This window comes from Haliotis asinina, chromosome 8 (genome assembly GCF_037392515.1).
Source record: "Haliotis asinina isolate JCU_RB_2024 chromosome 8, JCU_Hal_asi_v2, whole genome shotgun sequence".
Taxonomy (NCBI): Eukaryota; Metazoa; Mollusca; class Gastropoda; order Lepetellida; family Haliotidae; genus Haliotis; species Haliotis asinina.
The window spans coordinates 10,790,645-10,812,908 of NC_090287.1; the positions used below are offsets into that span (position 1 = coordinate 10,790,645).

At 38.5% G+C, this 22,264-nt stretch overlaps 1 protein-coding gene across 1 annotated transcript; it reads right to left on the reverse strand.

Moving 5' to 3' along the window:
* Positions 1–1,031: 1,031 nt before the first annotated feature.
* LOC137294227 (protein O-mannosyl-transferase 2-like) lies at positions 1,032–22,028 on the reverse strand. The gene is made up of 20 exons (XM_067825223.1): positions 21,563–22,028; positions 20,540–20,624; positions 14,855–14,959; positions 13,494–13,602; positions 12,878–12,986; positions 12,696–12,761; positions 10,470–10,563; positions 9,852–9,958; positions 8,957–9,039; positions 8,406–8,515; positions 7,735–7,862; positions 7,469–7,547; positions 6,953–7,104; positions 6,542–6,630; positions 5,160–5,236; positions 4,780–4,851; positions 3,950–4,106; positions 3,010–3,150; positions 1,765–1,876; positions 1,032–1,464 (listed from the first exon to the last, which is right to left on the reverse strand). Exons 1-20 carry the CDS (start codon positions 21,928–21,930, stop codon positions 1,359–1,361), a joined length of 2,349 nt encoding a protein of 782 aa, XP_067681324.1. The 5' UTR covers positions 21,931–22,028; the 3' UTR covers positions 1,032–1,358.
* Positions 22,029–22,264: the final 236 nt, after the last annotated feature.

Sequence of the window (22,264 nt, forward strand, 5' to 3'; positions counted from 1 at the left end):
TGGATATGTGCGCTATAAAAATATCCAATCTATCTATCTATCTATATGTTGGACTAGGACAGATATGATCATCTTATTACTATGATTATCAAAAATACATGTCAAGCTATGTGAGTCATGATCATTTCGTCATGATGTATTATTGTAAGTGTCTGTTCCATAATAGGATACAATCATTAAAGGGAAATGGTCCAATCTACAAAGCGTTCATAAAGTCACAACCTGTTATAGGCTTGTGAAAATTGTAGTGCTACAAATGATTTGTGGATCAAGACCCTGGCCTATAACGAAACACCCACAGCAAAGAACAAATTATTGCACAACATTTCTCATGACCAAAGAGGTCTCGTTAAAAAACGTACAGGCTAACACTATAACATAAGGTGGACTTCTTACTACTTGCATATGAACATAATCATTCATCTTCATGAATATAAATGGCAGAAAATGACCAGAGGCCTTTTTTCAACTTTGACATCGAAATCTGTTCAGTTCATTTCATATAAGCCTTTGAATCTGTCATCAGAGAAGTTAATGGTGAAAGTTTTTACTTTAGAAAGATTCAGAAGCATACATCTGCATTTCAAGAATGTGTGATGAAGTGTGTGTAAAATGAAACAGATCTGTGTCCATCATTAACTGAAACATGCCTACATGTTTTCTAACAAAGTATTCATAATCTCACATAACATCATAAAATGACTAATAGTTTAGACACAAATTCGGCTTTCTGTCAAACATATCTTTACATAACTAATTAAAACTTAGATATTATTTCTGAAAACACTGGAAAAACCATCAGTTTTACTTACTGGTAATATGACTTTGATTATTAGTTCCTGACAACTGGAATAGATTTCAGGCACAGAATATTACACTTGCCCTGAATATTTCGACATCCTACACATCTGATCACAAACAGCTGCTCTTCAGTGTTGTCAGAATCATACTCATGGGAACAAAACAAACTTAACTGATCTGTAACTTACTGCAACTTACTGTAACTTGTGGATTCGACTTTAGTACAAATGTTTTTGGCTCAAATGCTCCAAATAATGGTAAATTTGGTCAGTAAACATAACAAAACAATCAAAATAGTAAAGCAATACAAAATAAATATGTTGTGACCACAAATGTAAGTATGGCTTTCACAAATCATCTCAATGAACTTGGTAGCATCAAGTAAAGATATCATTCAGCTGGACCAAGATAATGATGAAAATGGATGAATGATATTTTTTTGTAGAATGCTGGCAGGTTTACATAGCATTGCAGAAATAGCATGGTTGATAACTGCTTCATCCGCTATCCTCATCACTCAGGACTTGGTGAAATCTTGTACATTACACAACCATCATTCATATATCCCATGAATCCATCCACTTGAGGCCACTCATCACAGATCCTTCCTCATTGGCCATCGGACCTGCAGCGCCAAACGTCAGGGGGTAGAACAGGTAGAAACTGAAATGTTAGATCACAAGAATTTAGGATCCAGGTGACAAATGGTATTCTTCATGGAACATGTACTCATGGCATATTTCACTTCGTGTTTGATAGTGATACAAACTTTAGAAGATGGGTATAGCATACAGAATACTCACACCTCACCTCATTTCACCTCGGACTAGTAATGATTTCATCGTCATCACAATATGTTATCAAAAGATGAAGAAAATGTGACTGTTCACTTATATCATGACATATCTGAAGTATACCATACAACTGTAGATTGTCTCTCGATTTCACAGAAAGGCTATTTACCTGCCCACCAGCACAAGGATGACGAACACAAGTAGCCAGGGGAACACTTTCACTGCCCAGTTCTCGGGCAGTATTAGGCAGAACCGAGTGATCAGGTAGTCCAGCATCACACCTGTCACAGACAGACGGCAGAGGCATCACATCTGACTCATAATTGGTTGCACAATGATGAAGCTACTGATAAGGCTATGCTTAAGCAGCCCAGACCATGCTTTTCTGGTATGTAAAAGAAATGCTAAAGAACAGTTTGCAGACAGATCAGTGACAGAAAAATTGCCAAGATATATTAAGTCCTATGAATCTGAATCACACAGATGATAATGAATAAACATTTCAAACAATGAGCAATATCTTATATATCATATTACTAACCTCGACAATAATATTACATATATTTTACCTGTGTTAAGGTTTTGTGTTTTAAGGTGAATATTAAATCTCAATACATATACAAATAATTCACTGGCAAATTCTCACTAAAACATAACATAAAATCATAATCCTCACACCAACTGAATATACAGGAAAAGCAGTCACCCTGACACACACATATACTTTCCAACTGGTTGCAAACGCACAATTTTCAAATCAGTCCATACATAGCACTACCCCCCTCCAACCCCTCCCCACTCCACCCTCAAGCTACTCAACTGAACCCAAGCTTACTACCCAGACACAGACAATGGTCTCACATACTGCACATCTGTAACACAAACAACAGCTGTCTGCTGACATCACTGCTCTAACTTGCATGTCTTCACTCCAGACTTATCACACTTCATATACACCATACATTATACTAATTGGGATCTTGACAGGGATCATGAGATAAAAAAGTAGTTACATATAAAGTAGTATTTGCCATTAGCATGTATGTAAAGACATCCTTTTCATTTTATAACACTAACTTCACCAAATCTGCAGGCCTTCCCCATCTTAGGACATACCAAGTGATCATTAGTTGTGTTACTGACGTGATCGGTGGAACAAAAGATCCATAAGGTCCATAATAAACTCAGTGATACATGTGATGTCATAATGATGAATCCAATATACTAATGCTGACATTTCTGGTATCATTTCAGTAAAATCAAATTACTGTTGACATGCATTGCAACATCGCTAACAGTTATAAATCACAGACAGATCCCAAGTCAGCTGAGCGATTAACCTGGCTGCGATTTAGCCCGATATTCCCTGTAGTGATGTCCCCAGCAGTATCTGTGCATGTGCAGGCTACTGTACCTCCGAACATTGCACTGTACAGGAAGGCGGGAAAGTAGTGGTGGAAGTATAGCACACGACTCATGAACCAGAATGGCACGTAGTGTAACCCCCAGCCCAAGAGCAGCCACCAGCAGGACTTGAACATCTTGTCATTGTATACTGGAAAACAAACAGAAGTATAACATGTAACAGAAGTGCATGTTGCATGGTACAGTGCACAGAGGATGAGGCACTTGATGGATGAGGCATAGGGTCTATGAAGCATGAAGCAAATCACAGTTTCTAAGGCATATGACACAATTGTTTGGTGTGTAATGAATGAAATTGGTCGCAGGGCCCGATGCAAGAAGTGACTTAGCTTAGTTTTATGCCACTTATAGTAATATTCCAGCAATATCAAGGAGACATCAGAAATGGGCTTCACACATGTTGGGGTTCCAGGTCTTTGCTGTGATGAGGGAATGCTTCAACCAGAAGGCCACCATATATATTGATACATAACAATGCTTTTGTATTGTCAGGGAAATCTCACTTTGTTAAAAGGCAATATGGACACCCATGAGGCCACCTTTTCACAGTAGCCTATCGGATAAGCCTTTACATCCAAACTTGCCAGACTACAAAGATGACAGCTGCAGCTGCAAAGGTTTGCTCGCTGTGTGACCCACATTTAGTGAAAAAAGTCAGCAAATTGACAGGTCTAAAACTTTAAGATATATATGCAAGAACTCCTACCTCTTTCAGAGTACCAGTGCACCAATAGTGTTAGAAGCTAAAGTGAGATGTCATAGAAGCCTTGTGATTGATATGCCCAACTTCACAGTATAGACACCTTATTGGATAAAAACCCAGCAAAGGGAGACAATAAAATTATTGGTCTAAGCCAGAGATGTATTGAGATTGTCGAGGATGAGTAGACATCAGATGACAACTTAATTTGATAATCTCTCTCACTTACTTCTGATAGGCTCAGGTACATGGATTCCTCGCTTTAACTTTATCCTGTGTATAACAAAGAACACGAGGAACACTGCCTTGATGACCAAGAGGCCCCAGAAGATGACAGGGTTGCCCAGGAGGTAGATACGGTGGTCCTTGGCAGAAAATATCTGACCCTATATGGAAAGAAAGCAAGCAGTCATTACACTTGAACCAGTAAGTCAACACTGTACTATTCCAGTGATGTAAAAGGTTGTGCAAACAAGCCAAGGCAAAAGTGTGAACTGGATACAGAGGAAGTACTAGGCCAGAGGAAGGTCAGTAATCTGACTAACATCACGTCCCTGACTACTGCACTTAAGTAGTTACATATGTACACATGTATGTGTGTGTGATTTTGTGCACTTATAGTGCTCTCCAACAAGATGTCATGCCACAGGTTCACACAGACACTCCACTCATACACAGCATACAGTCCATTTATCTGTCATATTCTGAGTTTCAGGCAGGGATACAAAAAGTACCATCTTCAAGTGCCTCAAGGAACCAAACTGCAGTTATCAAATCTCCAGCCTTCTCTTCTCCAGTCAGGTGCTCTATCCAGTAGGCCATCAATGCAGTGAACCCCCAGAGTCTCTTCTAGTGGTCAACAATATCTATACCCATGGAAACGAATAAGGGATCACATGAAAGTACACATGTTCCTTTATTCTCTTCCTGTTTTTTTTCACAAGGTATTACACTGTGGATGAAATTCTGGAAATAAATAAAGGGACGCTTGTACTTTCATGTGTTCCCTTATTCATTTCCATGAGTATATCTCAACTGTAACAAAAGCAACAAGCTTACCCTGTAGTTGATAGGCCATTGCCAGGGTCTGGAGGTTATCTCCCCTTCTTTAGGTTTGAGCCCACTGTTTCCCTGTTAAAGATGAGGGTGGTAATTTATAAATGATACACCGCATCAACACAGGGATTTCACTGCACTGGCTATGATATACTTTTGCATGGTAAATGAAATAAAAAAATCCCAAAGTTGATGAATTACTAGACTACAACTCAAATCATGCTGAAATGACTTTCATGGTTTTGGAAAGTGTTAAATGTAACCAACTTGCATAATGAAGACAAAGGGAAAAAATAATTGTCATTCTTACACATGACACAATACACTGTTGCCTGAACTCATCTATACAAGACTTGTGCTCTCATGATGTGGGATCTACTTACCTGCGTCATGACTGCATGGCTTTCAAGAAACTTCTCCACAAATGATGGAGAGTAGACTTCAAAGCTCACATTTGGCACTGGAATGTGGAAAGCACACAAAACTAAAGCTGTTTGTCTGGCGTTATCTCAAAGTGTTACACAATCTAACCATCAACCATCATAGGAACCATTCATCGCCTTACTGCTATGTGCAATTACAACCACTGTGATAGTGATAGTCTATATTGCAACATACTGTTGTGATAGTGATAGTCTATACTGCAACATACTGTTGTGATAGTGATAGTCTATACTGCAACATACTATTGTGATAGTGATAGTCTATACTGCAACATACTATTGTGATAGTGATAGTCTATACTGCAACACACTATTGTGATAGTGATTGTCTATATTGTGACATACTATTGTGATAGTGATAGTCTATATTGTGACATACTATTGTGATAGTGATAGTCTATACTGCAACATACTATTGTGATAGTGATAGTCTATACTACAATATACTATTGTGATAATGATAGTCCATTGTGACTAACTATTGCAATATATTTTTAATTCCAATTCCTTGAATTGTCTAACTTGATATCATTTCCCAAATGAAAGCCTAGTTTATATGAAATGGAAACAAGCTGTCTAAGAGGTAACATGGGTGGATAACTCTAAATCAAACTGAGCAAATGTGGTACTTCATGTATTTTACACTGCACATTTATCAATGGAAGATGTGTTTCTAACATCCACTAACTGCTATCAGAGACTCAACAACTGCAATCTGTCGATAGTTGGATGCATTGTTACAGCTCTAACAATGGATGTGTGACTGTGATGATAAATACAGGACATGTATGTCTACAAACACGAGCAAGTACAGAAAAGACCACTATCATTAACAATGTACTCTTCTTCAATTGTGATTAAGATATTACAGATGAAAATTGTAATTATTTGAGGGACATATCATTTTGCTGCAGTAAATACAAACATTTAGGAATGAACCTTTGGCTGAAATTCATAAACTAGACTTACAAACAGAAGTTTTATTTTGAGATTGTGTCATGACAGGATTAATTTGAAAAATTCAATACATAATTGTTGGCATTATATTCCTGATGACAAATCACAACTGGAAAATGTGTGTAAGTTGGTGGTCTTGACTATGTAGCAGGCATGCAACTTTGATACAGAGTTTAAGGATCAAATTAGGACCTTGACTTTAGTTATGAGATATTTACAATCATATGTGACAGATTTATCATTAGACTTCTACAAAATATTTCTCAAAGTTGTTTGAGTGATATTTGTTCAAAATTGACTGATATTTAATTTATTAGAGATCTCTATGATCTATATTTATTAGCAGCTGTAATCACTATACTTACACCTGGAGTCATGCACCTCCTCAACACTCCACAGAGCCTTGCTGTCTTTGGCATTTGGATTACATGTGGCTTCCAGCTGCTCCCAGCCCCTGACATGAAGCAGACAAACCCATTAGGCATGATTTACCTTGTCACGCAAACACAGGGGTCTCAGGGACCCCCAAATATTAGTTTTTGAGGCCAATGTGAGGGACCTGTGAAGTAAAGTGTAAAGAACTGTGTGTTTTGATCATATCTTTAGAGCCTGGACTGAATCATTGATCGTATGGACTAGTGGATGAAATGATGCATGTAACTGCCCTGAGTGAGTGAGTGAGTGTATGAGTGAGTGAGAGTGCAGTTTTTTAGGAATATTCGAGCAATATAACAGAGAGGAACCCCAGAAATAAGCTTGATTTGTGGGTGACTCACCATTTGGGCAGCTTCTTGTCATGAGAGTAGAGTGCACACTTCACAAAGTAATGGATGATCCTCAGCTTTGAGCGCACAGTCTGTATGGGTGTGCCTGATGGTGAGCCCACCACTTCAATAAACCAGACATCATTCGAGTCTCCAGTTCCGTTCTGGAACATGAATATAAGGTCATACTCAGTTTGGGCCATCCCAGAAAAATGTGTCAGCACCCAGATTAACAAGAAAACAAGAGGTTCTTCTCACAAAATTCAGTATCATCTGATTATCATGCATGTGATATATTTATACCAAATTTGATCTTGGCGGGACTAACATATGTTATGTGAAATTAGTTGTCCCAAACAAGGAAAAAGATGCATTTGTTTGACAAAGCACATAAAACTCATCTTAAATCTTATTTTTGGTCTCTTCAGACCCTTTCTACAATGGAGGTCCACAATATCCCTGTATAGAGGCTGGTGTTCCAGGTGAGATAACCTACAAAAATCAGTGTCATGGGTCCTATGTACTCACCTGGCCATACCCTGATACCTGGAAGTGTCGTTTAGACAGTGGTGCTGGCTCCCTGTGACTGTGTAAATTTCTCTTTGTTCTGTAAGAAATGGGTGATTTCATGAATGAAAAAAATACATATTGATAAATATATAGATTTGGAGGACTGATTGACAACAATTTTCCATTTGTGGACATATTCACTGTGTAAGGTTTAATATCTTGATCAATATTATTGTACTTATAGAGATCTTAGGAGATTTGCTGCAGTGCAACATATGACCTACATCACATGTTCCAGTCTGATCATATCTCCACTGCGGACAAGCTGTGGCTCATCGGAAATACTGGCTTCACGATCTGCTGGCTTGAAGCGCCAGACATTGTTTTCATCCTTGTGACTATATGTCGTCACCTGAATTGAAGAACGTAATACTGTTATAAAACATGAAGAATGTTCACACTCTTATCAACTAGACATACCAGTAATAAATGGGAAAGGTTAAAGTGCCATTAAAGTCAACCAAACAAGGTGGTTGCTACTCATGCTAGTCATTACTGAGTGCATTCAACATTTTCAAAATACGAAACCAACATGGCATTACCATACTATCTGATTATTATTAGACAACTGCCAGGCATGAACTGTTCAATCATCCAGTGGCTGTCAAGTGCTGTCAACATTACACCAATGCTATGAAGCTTGAAAGATATATGTTGAAGGTCATTTGCCGAGTTGGTTTGCTTGGTTTCGTAAAAATGCAAATGTTATGCACATATGACAGAAGCATAAAGATGCTGATCATACAATCCAGTGATTGAGGTCATGTGCAACATACCCACAACATGAAAACAAAAGGTTGCAGGAACTGGAATTCCCACTTGGGGTTAAGTGTTGTGGGTGGTGTTTGGAGAGCATGTGTGATGGTGTTAGATGGTCATCTAGACTGGGACTGACCTGTTGCTGTTTAGGGGGATGCTCCTCAGGGTAGAGATGCCAGTGGGAGTGAAGGTATGCCCCACCAGTACGGCGCTGCTTCAGTGTGACAGTACTACCATATGCTACATCTGCAACAACATATGTCGTCAAATAAACTTCAAGAGATGATATGAAACTTCAGTGATGACAATGACAGCTTTTGACAACAACATTCACATTGAGTTGGTACTTGCACATGATCAGGTTCTGTACGGACCAGTTATTCAACCTAATCTTACAGCATTTTGATATACCTTATTTCCTTATCACAACAATTAGCAAAGGCACAATAAAACAAAAAAGGGAAACTTCTGCCTCTTAAACCCTGTTTCTGTGGGTTCGTGGAAAATGGCCATCCCTGCAACAAGGTACATTGCCCAGTACACCATATATTGATCTAATTACTTGAAATTTCACAAACACTTTTAGCCAATACACCTTCTCTATGATTATATCACTGAACTATATTTCTTGTTGGTAGCATTTTAATGGAGTGCCTAAGGTTTATTCCTAACTGTTTACCAACTTACTTTCTGGCATGCTGACATTGTGCAGTTTGTTTCCAACCAAGGAGGACTGAAAGGCAGAACTGTAGAAACCGTCTCCATTACCACTGAAATAAAACCAACATGCTAAAAACATGTGAAAATTTAACATGTGGAATGTGTTTATTTTATCATAATGAGCATGCATAACAACTATGTTCTATCACCGTCCTACAAAAGATGATGACAGTAGCATAATGAATAAATATTGATACAGTGGAAGCTGTCTGAACTGGCACTTGTTGGGACTGAAACATAATCCGGTTAGGACAGTGTGATGGAATGTAACTTGACATAGTTACCTACACCAAAAACTGAAACAGTTTTGTCACTTTTATGCAAATTGTTGTATGTTCTGGTACTCTAAAGTACTGCACACATTGACAATAACAGTCAAACAGCCAACATGTCAGCTCACTATTTGTATGTACAAGTATTCTCATACTGAATATGATCAGATTAGATCAGCTTTGTCGGCAACAATGTAGTTTCCATGCAGCCAACTCCTTGCCACACGCTGGATTAGGCAGCACTGATTACTGCAGAAACAAATAATCAGGCAGCTATTTTCATGCCAATGATCTGGATTGACAGCTGCTGGATTGCTGAGCTTTTATATGATGATAAAAGTATTACCCACAATCGGGACTGAGATTTTATATCAGTGATGACAACTTGCGGATTGACAGCTTCCACTGTATATGACAATGTTCACATACAAAGTAGCCTCTCATGATTTAAGTCACCTTATGCCATATTTTAATGAGTTGTGTTCTGTGCTGTTTCAATAAATTAATGGAAAGTACCAACACAGTTCAACATACTCAACATGGTCAATGTTCACTATGCCATAACAAAGGGCTCTCATGTCGAAGCTCACCTAAGACTCAGCACATTGAAGTGGACAGCAAATATTATCATGTAGCAGATAATGGGGAGAACAATCAGACACAGGGCTCTGGCCGACAGATGCTTCACAACCTCCACCTAGTTGCAGGAACAAAGGGAAGATAACTCTGTAAAGTTCATTTTGAAACAGACAAAAGTCTACAGTTACATGAGATGAGAAACAACAACAACAACAACAACAACAACAAAACATTGTACAGTGATACATGCACACTAATGAGAGAACTGGGACTAGGAGTGACCATGACTGTTGAGTATCATTATATTAGGGGCTTTCAGTCACGAACAAAGGTTACATGGGAACAGTTTTAAAAAAGAATAATGCAATAAAGATGATTCAAGCATATATTCCTCCCTGATATCAGATCCATAGAAATGAATGGATTGAGTACAACATGTAATACTATTCCAGGAGCAGTAAAAATGAACACAGATCACAGCATGTCAGCTTGGTGAAGGAGACAACACTGAAGTAAAGTAGTTTCTGTCTACCAAAGTGCATGCATCATAGAAAAATGTGGATGGGTGGTGCAAGGCATTGAAACATGATCATAACAGATATGATGCAAACAGATACGTGAAGTGTTACCATAGACAGGGCCTGATTCCCTAAGAGCTCCCACAGATCATAGGCAGTTGTCAGGCCCACCAGCACGATCACAAACAGACCAACAAACTTTACTCTGCCAATGAAGGAAATAGAGATTATTAGCCAAGACTGTTAGTTTCTGCACCTCAACTTCATATAGCAAATAGAATTTTATAATATGAGCTTCAGTGAGTATGACATATATTTGATATTGCTAACACAAGAGGCTGTGACTTCCTATTTAATGGTAGCTCTAAGCTGTTTCAGAAAAATATATATTAACTTCAACAATCAAATATGAATACAATGTTTTAGTGACATTCCCATTTATCATTGTGTGCCAAAATTATTTACAGAAATGCAGCAACAGAATTATCCACATATGAGGGAACCCATTCTTAAACATTACTGAAACAATTCAACAATAATGAAGTAAACATACTTTCTATACTAAGGGAAACAATAAGGGAAAAAATGAAAGTGCTAGTGTTCCTTCATTCTTTCCAGGTGTCTTCACATTACAATCTGTTCAGTACACTTGTGATTTAATGTGATCCCACATTTCTTTCCCTCAGCATATAATTTCTTACAGTAGCACCTGCATGGTGACTTCACTTGCATACTTGGTCTTGATACTGCATTTTTTTATTAGTTTATTTTATCCTCAAAACCATCCATCAGATAATAATAAACAATTCTAAAATATCAAGGACAAGATGACTATTGAGCTAGAGTGATACCTTTTGATGCTAACAGTAGTCTCTCATTTAAAGGTCACATGCAACCAAAAAATCAAACATAATTAAAACACATTTATCACTTATTCATGACACATAATATACATTGCTGCTTTTAAAAAAACAAATAAACAAAATTATAAGCGTACAATCGCGATTCAAAAGTGTTATATTTTGTATTTGGGCTTACTTCCCCCGAAACGAAGCCCTCGGGAGACCGAACCCAGTCTTAGCACCTGGATGTGCACTCAAGTGTAACGACGGATTCTGATTGGCTGTTTCATTTGCTGATCTGCTTTCATTGTGTGTACAGACAGATGATCTGTTTGATGGGCATTTTAGAAGTATAGCGAGTCACAAGAAAGTAAGATTCTTTATGGATAACAACTTCTTTTTGTGTACTTGATGCGTCGTTTCAGTATGGATTCATATACTGTTGTCAAACAAAATCATACACACTAAAACAAGTCGTTATCCATGAAGAATGTATATAGAGATGTTGGGTTTGGAAAATACATGTTCTCCGAATTTGCGCTCGATCCAATCAAAACAGTAGAGATGGTAAACTACTCTGCGTGGCTGGAATCTGTCATTCGTCCAAGTACAAAGCAGGACTTGAAACTGACAAGAGTTTGCACCATTTTCCGTCAGATCCAGTCATCCGAAAACAGTGAATGTAGTTTGTTTGCAACCCACAGACATGAAAACATGTCATGTGTATCACACGTGCCTAATTACATAATGTGGCAGAGACGGGACTCGGGTGCACGAGTCATAAATCAACTTATTTTCTCTATGTCGTATACTCTGATAGGTGTTAAGTTCAAATTACACGTGGTCAATGATTGAAGCTGTGTACTGCATGTTGTCTTTAGCAGACAGGCAGGCAGACATATAGGTGTGAATAAACCAGACACTGAGCTTTCTCTGTGCTTACCACAATCAACAAGTTTTTTTACGTAACGAGTAGACCATTTACTTGTTTGTGTACACAACCAAGATTAGACTACTGCTCACGACCTCTGACGCTGGGCATGCATACTGTTTCAAGTCCCGCGAACCTATTCACTGAGCATGCGTTATGGACGCAGTGCAGCACAGCTGTTGAAACCAGTTTTCCCCCCAGCGCTGGGGGGAATTTAGTGAAACGTTTGAACTCCGATTTCGCGGGCTTTTTTTTCATCGCGTTTTTTTTTCAACTTTATAGGTTGAATTGGCATTTTTTATGATTTGTTTCGGTAAGTGCATACCGAAAGGTACCAGAATCTGCAAAGTTGTGTTTTACGTTGCATGTGACCTTTAATATTTTGCTCTGTATGGAGAAACAAACATATAATTTCGACCAACAACATATTATTTTTACAACATCTGGCTTTCTCCCTGAACAATTCATTCTATTTGCTCTACATACACCTGATGACAAAAGACAATGAGTGACAACCCTGAAACAAGAACAGTCCATTTGACCTCTAGGTCCTGATACACTCACCCTATAGAACACGACAGAAATACTCCTGTCACTGCCAGCCAGCCCCACCAGGAAAAACTGAATGGTCTGTAAGTAAAAACATGGATGTGAACTCCCTATTGTGTACGTCAATCATGGATTTGCTGTACAAAAATGTAACATCTAACTTGTCTACATGAAAAGAAATGCATGTGTACAAATACCTGTTTTGATACAGTTTGAACTTCACACATGAATAAGTCGCCATAATGATGAACACAAGCAGAATAGGGTCAAGTAGGATGTGACGCGACAGTGTGATGGTGCCCACATCTGTAACAGAGATTACAGCATTGAACAATGTCATCTAACACCAACCCATGTGGTGGCATTGTGGTCAGTTACAGACAGTCTGTGTGCCTACAAGTGTAACAGAGGCATTACACCACTGAAACATCATTAAAGGTAGATATAAGTTTAAAAGTGCTGGTGTACTCTGGAACAGTAGCACATGTAAAATCTTGCCCTGAAAATTTTTCAACTGTACTGCTAAATTTGTTCAAGTAAACAACATAATTAACATTAGACAATTAACTGGACACCACTACAGTGTGAAATACATAATTCCCTTGCTTGCCCGACAGGAAAAAATAATGAACTTGGACGTCGGGCAATGGGCTAATTTCTTTCCACCTCTGATCATCTGACACTAAATTAGAGGGACTTATGGGGTTCAAATACAACAGAGACAGCTTGAGTGCCCATATCTGAAACTGTGTCTCATTGAATTACACGGAAATGAATTTCATAACGGTCATGTGTTGTGTAATAGGAACATACCAAACAGGATAAGACAAGCAGCAAATATGGCAGCGACGATGGAATGGGTAAGCACCCACACAACCTTGAAGGAGACAGGCACCAGCATAGCTCCACATGTAGCACAGAACTGAAACAGAAAGCCCACTGGACTAGTGATACATTGTTGCCTTCATGTTTTCATTCAACAGCGCATATTCACATCCTGCAAGACCACAACATTCGAAGACAAACTACACTTGTTAAAAATATTTGATGCATAATTACATTACCATTTTGATAATTACTCATCAATCTCATAATAACATCTATCAAATCATTTTGAGAAGTGTCCTTGTTAAAATTCTCATGTGTCTCAATGTCTTCCTTGTCACTACTCTCACATGAATCAATGTCCTCCCAACACCAGTCACACATGTCTTAATGATTATTCACCATTCTCACATGTCTTTGAGTTGTCCTTGTCACCATTCTCACATGTCTGAGAGTTCCTTGTCACATTCTCATATGTCTAAGTGTCATCAAAGTCACTATTCTCACATGTCTGAGAGTCCTTGTCACAACTCTCACATGTCTAACTGTCCTCCTTGTTACCATTCTCACATGTCTCAGTTCCATCCCAGTCACTATTCTTTCATGTATCAGTTTTACAATAGGCACCACTCTTAAATGTCACATTGTCCTCCTCCTCACCACTCTTACGTAGTATCTCAGTGTCATCCTAGTCACCACTCTCTCATGCCTCAGTTTCATCCCAGTCACAACACTCAGATGTCCTCTCACTTACCACTCTGACATATCTCAGGAACCCCATACTCACCTCATACACGTACCTCAGAAACCCCATGTTCACCACTCTCACATATCTTGGTAACCCCACACTCACCATTTTCACAATGTCTCTGTAACCCCACACTCATCACTGTCACATATCTCAGTAACTCCATACTCATCACTGTCACATATCTCAGTAACCCCATACTCATCACTGTCACATATCTCAGTAACTCCATACTCATCACTGTCACATATCTCAGTAACCCCATACGCATCACTGTCACATATCTCAGTAACCCCATACGCATCACTGTCACATATCTCAGTAACTCCATACTCATCACTGTCACATATCTCAGTAACCCCATACTCATTACTGTCACATATCTCAGTAACCCCATACTCATCACTGTCACATATCTCAGTAACCCCATACTCATCACTGTCACATATCTCAGTAACCCCATACACATCACTGTCACATATCTCAGTAACCCCATACACATCACTGTCACATATCTCAGTAACCCCATACGCATCACTGTCACATATCTCAGTAACCCCATACTCATCACTGTCACATATCTCAGTAACCCCATACTCACCACCCTCATGCCCACATAGTTGGTGTCTCCATACTCATCTCCAGGTTTAGCAAAGGCAAAGCTGCCATCGTAACCTGTTGTTACACCAGCCAAGCCAATAAGCATCTGGAAAATGATTAACACAGGTTAACACATAGTTCATGGACATGTTTACTGTAAGACTTTACATCCAAACAGCATATGGTTCGAATGTAGATGAGATCAGATGGAAAGATTTGTTGTCCTTGGAACTGGATTCTTGGTAACTGCAGAAATCGATGCTAATGATATCAATCATCAGATTGTCTTCTCTGGACTGGACTTGATTATTTACAGACTGCAGGATTATGGCTGCAATATTGCTGAGTTCTGTGTCAAACTTGACTCCAAGTGTAACACCCCCACCACTCTCACCAGAAAAACAAAACTTGCACAAAACAACTAATCACCTTATAATGTTCCTTAGTATTGCACTTGTATTTTGTATCATGACATTCATGGCTTTTCATGATATTTCATACTGACCAAGAACTTGTCTGAGGATCACTACATGTATTTCAAACTGGTGGTCTGTGTATATTCCTTCTTCAAAGACATTCTCGCTTGTGTGTGTTCAGGGGAGACATCTTGCAATACTCTTCCTTTCCGAATTTAATCAAATCCACTTAGCCTGTCCAAATATGACACTAGAATGTGTTGCTAACTGCTCAATCAACAGTTTACTGAATTGTGTAACTATAGAGACAAAACAAATGCTTGTTTGAAAGTAGCGAGAACAATATTATCAGCTTCAGTATATCAATTCATATAATCAAGATCAAAGACCTTATAATGATCAAAGTGAAATCTTGTTGTAGTGAGTGAGTAGGTGAGTTTGATTTTACATCGCTTTTAGCAATATTCCAGCAATATCACAGCAGGGTATACCGGAAATGTGCTTCACCCACTGTACCCCTGTGATATGAAGACTGATGTATTACAATCTCCATATTGATTTTCCTGTGTATGTTTTATCTCCAATCAGCTGATATTATCATGCTTATTGTTCAATCACTAATCATACATTATCATTAGCTACAGATTAATTCAGGTGAATTCAGATCAGACTCACCACTGAACAAAGATCACATACTGATTTGCTGTTCTCCATAACATTTTGCCAAAGTTTACCTCTGTAACTGTTCATTTTGAACCATACTACTGTTTCATATGTTTAATCCCTTTTCTGAAACATAGTACTTCAGATTTAATTCAACGTTGAAAACCAGTCTCTTATAAAAAAAAAAACCCACGGTGACGTTCAAATGATTCACTAAGTTTCCCCCAGAACTGGGGGAAAAAGGGGTTTCAACAGCAATGTGCTGCTGCGATCATAACTCATGCGCAGTGAATAGGTACGTGGAGCTTGGAGTATGAGGTCAGGTGCAGTAGTCTTATCTTGATTGTATACACAAACAAGTAAATAATCAACTCGTTACATAAAAAAAATGTTGATTGTGATGGGCAGCCTCTGTCACAGAGAACACTCAATGTCTGGCTTATTGACACCTACATGTCTACCTGCCTGTCTGTCTGCTAATGACAATGTGCAAAGCACAACTTCAATCTTTGTCCACATGCAATTTGAAATTAACACCTATCTGGTAAAGATACCTATAAACAAAGAGCCGGCTAAGCATATTGGCAAATGAACCAGTGGCGAATGAGAAAGCTTCACTTGAGTGCACACAGGCTGTTTCTGGGTTCTGCCTCCCAAGTGCTTCCTTTCAAGGGATGTAAACCCTAGTGCAAAATACTGCACCTTTGATTTGTGATTATATGCTTATAATTTTGTTTATTTGTTTTTTCTTAACCAGAGAGGCAATTTATGTATCACGAATAAGCAATAGCGGTGTTTTAATAATGTTTGATTATTTGATTGCATGTGACCCTTAATGAATAACAAATTACTAAGGATAAAGGGCATTTTCCCCTATTTGACAGTATTGTGGGTTTGGGTTTGGGTTTGGGTTTGGGTTTGGGTTTGGGTTTGGGTTTGGGTGTGGGTGTGGGTGTGGGTGTGGGTGTGGGTGTGTGGGCGTGAGCATGGGCATGGATGTGGAAACACTATATGTATTTGACAGTCGTAAGACAAAACACTTTATCTTCACCATTTGTGTCCTGTGTCAGGTAATATTACACTGAGTGAACTACTGCACTGTAAGGCTTGATCATTACTTTCATTACAGGATCTTATCAAGAATTTGGTACAATGAATTATTGTGGTACCCAAGAGATACAGTAAACACGTTTCTCTGCATCCATAGTATTCATTTGTGTATACTGGATATTTATTTCTGTGGCATGTAAAAGACTGCTATCAGCATGATTATGGTGTACAGTATCATCAAAACCCACAACACTACAAACGATTAACTACACCAAATACTAACAGCATTGCTCAAGTACATCTCCTACCTGAGAAGTCAATACACTACCTGGGGAAATTGATATTGATTACTGCTATTGACAATGAAGACATGATTGACAGCTCGTTGGACTCATGCTTGCTTGTGTCAATCAATACAAAACATACATCATAGATGAAGATCAATACATCCAGGCTGAACTCCAATGACCAAGCCTCCACGGTATTTCTCAGCAACACAAGGATGGAACAACTGTCAAATTACCATCTCTATGCTTTAAGCATATATTTTTTCTCCATTTTGCAAAATAGCTCCTATCACCAGCTCAGTTTCTCAATTCAACCACAGAGCACGGACTTTCTCTTACTGAACACAGGTTTAGTATAGACCTACATTTAAACTGCCCGCACTGTATATATTGTCAATAGATTCAGTATTGATTAACAGTGCTGTCACAGGACTGTCGTGACGGAACTTTCATGCATTGAAGATGTTTCCTGAGTACAAAATGGTTTTGTCTCCATGCTTCAAGAACAATTGTTTCCGCTGTTGGGAGGGGAAGGAATTTTGGTTTGACATTAGCAATTATTTTAATGTTTCAAAGTGAATTAAAAAAAAAAGAACAAGCATTGTCACTCAGGTGACATAATCAAATCAAACTTTGTGCTAAAACCTTCAAAGTGTCGCAGTGACCTTGAAAATGATGTGAAGGTCACCAAAATCGGTTGGGCTCTACACCATCTTTAAGTAAAGCTTGGTGTCAAACATTAAGAAATCCAGCAACCAGTTCTTGAGATATCTTGTTGGCAAGCTAAACACATATGTGAACATGCTGACACCTTCAAAGTGAAGGGTGGACCTTGAAAATGATGTGAAGGTCACCAAAATCAACTGGGCCCTATGCCATCCCTAAATAAAGCATGGGGTCAAATATGAAAAAATCCAGCAACTGGTTCTTGAAATATCTCGCGGACAAGGGTAAAACGTGAAAGTCCCCCTGTGACCTTGACATAGAGGTCAAGGTCACCAAACCTGACTAGAACCTTTCTCATATAGTGATGAACCTAGGTACCAAATATGAAAAGAATGTAGGCAACCTTTCATTACATATTGCATTTCATAGGTACTGATGGATGGAGCCTCATACCATATCCCCCACTTTGCGCTAAACGCGTGGAGGGGAGATAAGATTAAAAAAACAAAATCAGATCAGATAGTCACTTTAAAACTTAACAGTAAAATGAAACTGATTACCTACAAGGTGAGGTGTGAGTAGAACAAATTCAGTAAAACAAGAGTGTGTGAGTGATTTAGTTTGATTTTACACCACTTTATAAATTATATTCCACCAATATCATGATGTAGACACCACAGTCTAAGTAATCTTAGCTCCAGTGTTATTTGTTACACTCCCACACTGGGTCTAACATAGTAACAAAAGTTAGTAGGAGGTCACGTCAGGTAATCCTTGAGCAACCTATGACAGTCCAAACAAATTTGAAACAGCTAAACGGATTTAACCAATCAGACAACAGCTACTGTTTTGGGTTTGGTGGGAATTACAACACACACAGGTCACTGACAATGATCTCTCAACAAATGAAAATCTTCATATAACACTGATATTTTGACATGCAGCATATATGCTTTTTCTTTTTTGTTGACATGGTTACCATTAGCTAATATTTCCGCAAATTGACATTCTTGAATATTGCCAAAATTGCTATTTTCAGTGACTGTCTATTCACATGAAAATCAAAAGGAGGCTCACTCATAATGCTGATATGTTGCGGGAGCTATACTGGAACACCTAGCAATTGTTGATGGGATCACTATCCGTGGTGGTGATACTGCTGCCTGTTTCATACACAGTACTAGTGTATTGACTGATTTACTGCTACACCATTTCATTCACACTCAAAATGAAGCAATGAATGATCCAGATAGTAAATGGTTCTAAGGTATGTAATAACAGTAAAATGAATAATGTTGGAAGGGATGGGTTATAGACTGGCTGTGGATACGTTCCGACCTTTCAACTTCAACACAAAAGTAGAATGTAACATTGATATTGCAGTGAAACAGTATGTTTGTTTTTATTCAATTGTTCATTCAAAATGCTTTAAAATAGTACAATCCAGAATTTCAACAAGAGGATTGTGCCCATAATCCTGATAATACTCAATTTGAGGGTGCAATAACATGCCAGGTGCCTAAACAAGGGCGTATGCACACCCTGCACAATGATATGGACAAAACTCCCCTCGCATAATGTAACTTTGCTGGTCTTGTTTCAATCTAACTTTCCGGACATGGACTATCATTGTGTCAACACTTTCCATGTACTCGTTTGTCTTTATCATTATATTATACTAATGACAACTGAATTGTGTTTCATATCGTAATTCAGGATTAGGCTTTATTTGTTTCAAGCTTAAGCTGTCAACCACATTTGCATTTGTTGCCATGGTTACTGATTCTATGGTCTCTTATTTGCAATCTCTTAACTAGCATTAAAAATTGATCAACTCATTCAATAGCCACAAAAATCTTGACGAGGAAAGAGGGAAACAATATCAATCAGTCAACACTATCAACAAGAACAAATCTTGAAACCATGGAAACAAGCACAAGTCTGTTGCCACAAGCATTCTCTTGATGGTTCAAATTTGCAATTTGTCCACACGACTGAATATCACCAATGGTGTCTACCCTGCAATTTTAGTATATAATTCTGGATCCACATTATTATGGCCAGGGGTCCTCTCCAATCATACTAAGTATGCTACAGAAACACTCTTTAAAGACTGTAAAACATGGTCTTACATATAATGCATCATCATGATCATAAGGACTGGTTCAAAATAATGATGACCATAAAAATGATAAAGACTAAAGGCACATAATCATGATCATAAGTTCTAATGATACGTATTCATGATCATAAGGATTACTGACACATATTTTTTATCAAAAGGACTAATGATACTTAATCTTGATCATTAGGACTAATGACACATATTCTTGATCATAGAGACTAGTGATACTTAGTCTTGATCATATTCATAAGGACTAATGACATGTATTCATGATCACGAGGACTACTATCAAATAATCATTATAACCTATACCAAAGTATATGCTAGGTCCAACTAGGTCCTTAATGTTGAGTCAGGCCTGTATCATGTGTATGCCCTTGGGCTAGGGTCAGGTCAAACAAGGTGACTTTGTAGGAATATGTTGTTACAGGCAGCAAGTCCTGACTCTACCAAGGCATGGAGGGAACACTATGGATTACCTTGCCTAAGGGCGGATGCACATCAAAAAAGAATGTCCGGTTGATATACCAGCTTCCCATTTTCCCAAAGTGGGTTTCGTCCCAGCTGCAATGAAGTATATCAATCATGTGAGGGAAAAGCAAGACAGGTGGTTCTTAATGGTATAAGTTCCTCCAAAACAATCCACTGAATGCAAAAGAAATCGATCATAATCATGATACAATAAACATGAGAAAAGAACAGTATTCATCATTTCTTCTCATGGCCATTAGTAACTATATAAGCAACATGATATGCTGACCATGGTAGACTTTCACTACGTTCAAGCTACACTAGATGATAGATCAGAAGGTATGTGTTCTAGTCTTGCTAGTGTTCTACATGTTCTGCAGTTTTCTAGCAGTACAAATTCTACATGTTCTATGGCAATAACTGACGATGGGGGTTGCCTATGAAAATTAGACATGACGATTGAAATGAACAGACAGTGAACTTGGATAACATTGTCAAAGAAACATATAAAAACAGCAGTCAAAAACTCTAAAGTGGTCAGACATCAAACTCTCAGAATGGTTTGACACAAGGTGTTTGATTTTTTGGTTGCATGTGACATTTAGTTTAACTAGACTGTTAGCATGAAACTACTCTGGATCAGGGAATAAATACAGTACAGGGTAATATATGCTTTTTTTCAGTACTGAACAATAGCAACTGCATTCTGACATGTCATGAGATGGGGAAGGGGGGTTCTTTCCGAGGAACACTGGGTTATCACCATTAGAAAATAGAAGAAAATTTATATATCAATCAGTTTTGTAACTGGAGTGGGTTTGTAGGTTGCAGACAATCTGTGGTTGAGTTGGATTGGTGGTGTCATTACGATTAATTGCCACTGCAATGTGTTGCCTACGTATGAAGCCGTTGCCATTTGATTTAGGCAACTTAAAAACATGTTGAATCATCTCACTGTTGTAAAGCATTGTGGTTAAGGTTCGTATTTAAACATTTACAATTTAGTGGCTTCGGAATACTAGTGAACTTACCAAACATGTTGAGGAAGCTCAATATTGTAAAGCCTTGTGAGTAAAGAGGCCAGGGAGAATAAACACAGACATAGGAAGTAGGCTCTAGGTTCTCGGGGCGGGCACTCATCATCCTCATCTGACGACATATCACTGGGGGTCAACAGGCCGTCCCTGTTAAACCTCTTCCTCACTGGCTTCTTGCTATCGCCATCACCGTGTCTACCTGCCTCTTCGCTGTCATTCACTACGTGTGTTGGCTTCAACTCTGCGTTTCCTTGATTTTGAGCTCGTTGATTTTTACATTCCTCCTCCTTCCCAAGAATTCCCCCATCCTTTTCCTTACCGCCCTTTCTTTTCCGAAGAGCCTGGACATGTTTGGTCGACATCGCTCTGTTCCTTTTATCACGAGCGAGCAGATATCTTCGATTTTATTGATGTTACAGTACACCCTGATTTGTTTTCCCCGGCAGCAATTCTGAGAGTTACCTGCCCTTGGGCAGTTGATGCAAAGGTAGTTCGACTTGTTCAGACGTACTTTCGAATCGATTTGGACAAACATCTTTGCTAAAATTATTACTTTGTTTTATTATTAGACTACAATAAGCGCTTCTAAATATATTTTCCGTTTAGAAGGTCCAGGTGACCACAAACGAACCCGAATGCCGCAGATGACGATGTGTCAGAAATGAGTAAATGTTGTATCGGTAGAGTGCGCGTAGT

What these genes read in the sequence shown, in the direction of transcription:
- LOC137294227 (XM_067825223.1), bottom strand. Translation starts at nt 21,930, where the DNA reads ATGTCGACCAAACATGTCCAGGCTCTTCGGAAAAGAAAGGGCGGTAAG. An exon ending in GAGCTTCCTCAACATGTTTG is followed by an intron (nt 20,625 to 21,562) that starts GTAAGTTCACTA and finishes ACTTCATTGCAG; the next exon opens with CTGGGACGAAACCCACTTTG. An exon ending in CAATGTCAGCATGCCAGAAA is followed by an intron (nt 8,516 to 8,956) that starts GTAAGTTGGTAA and finishes ATGTTGTTGCAG; the next exon opens with ATGTAGCATATGGTAGTACT.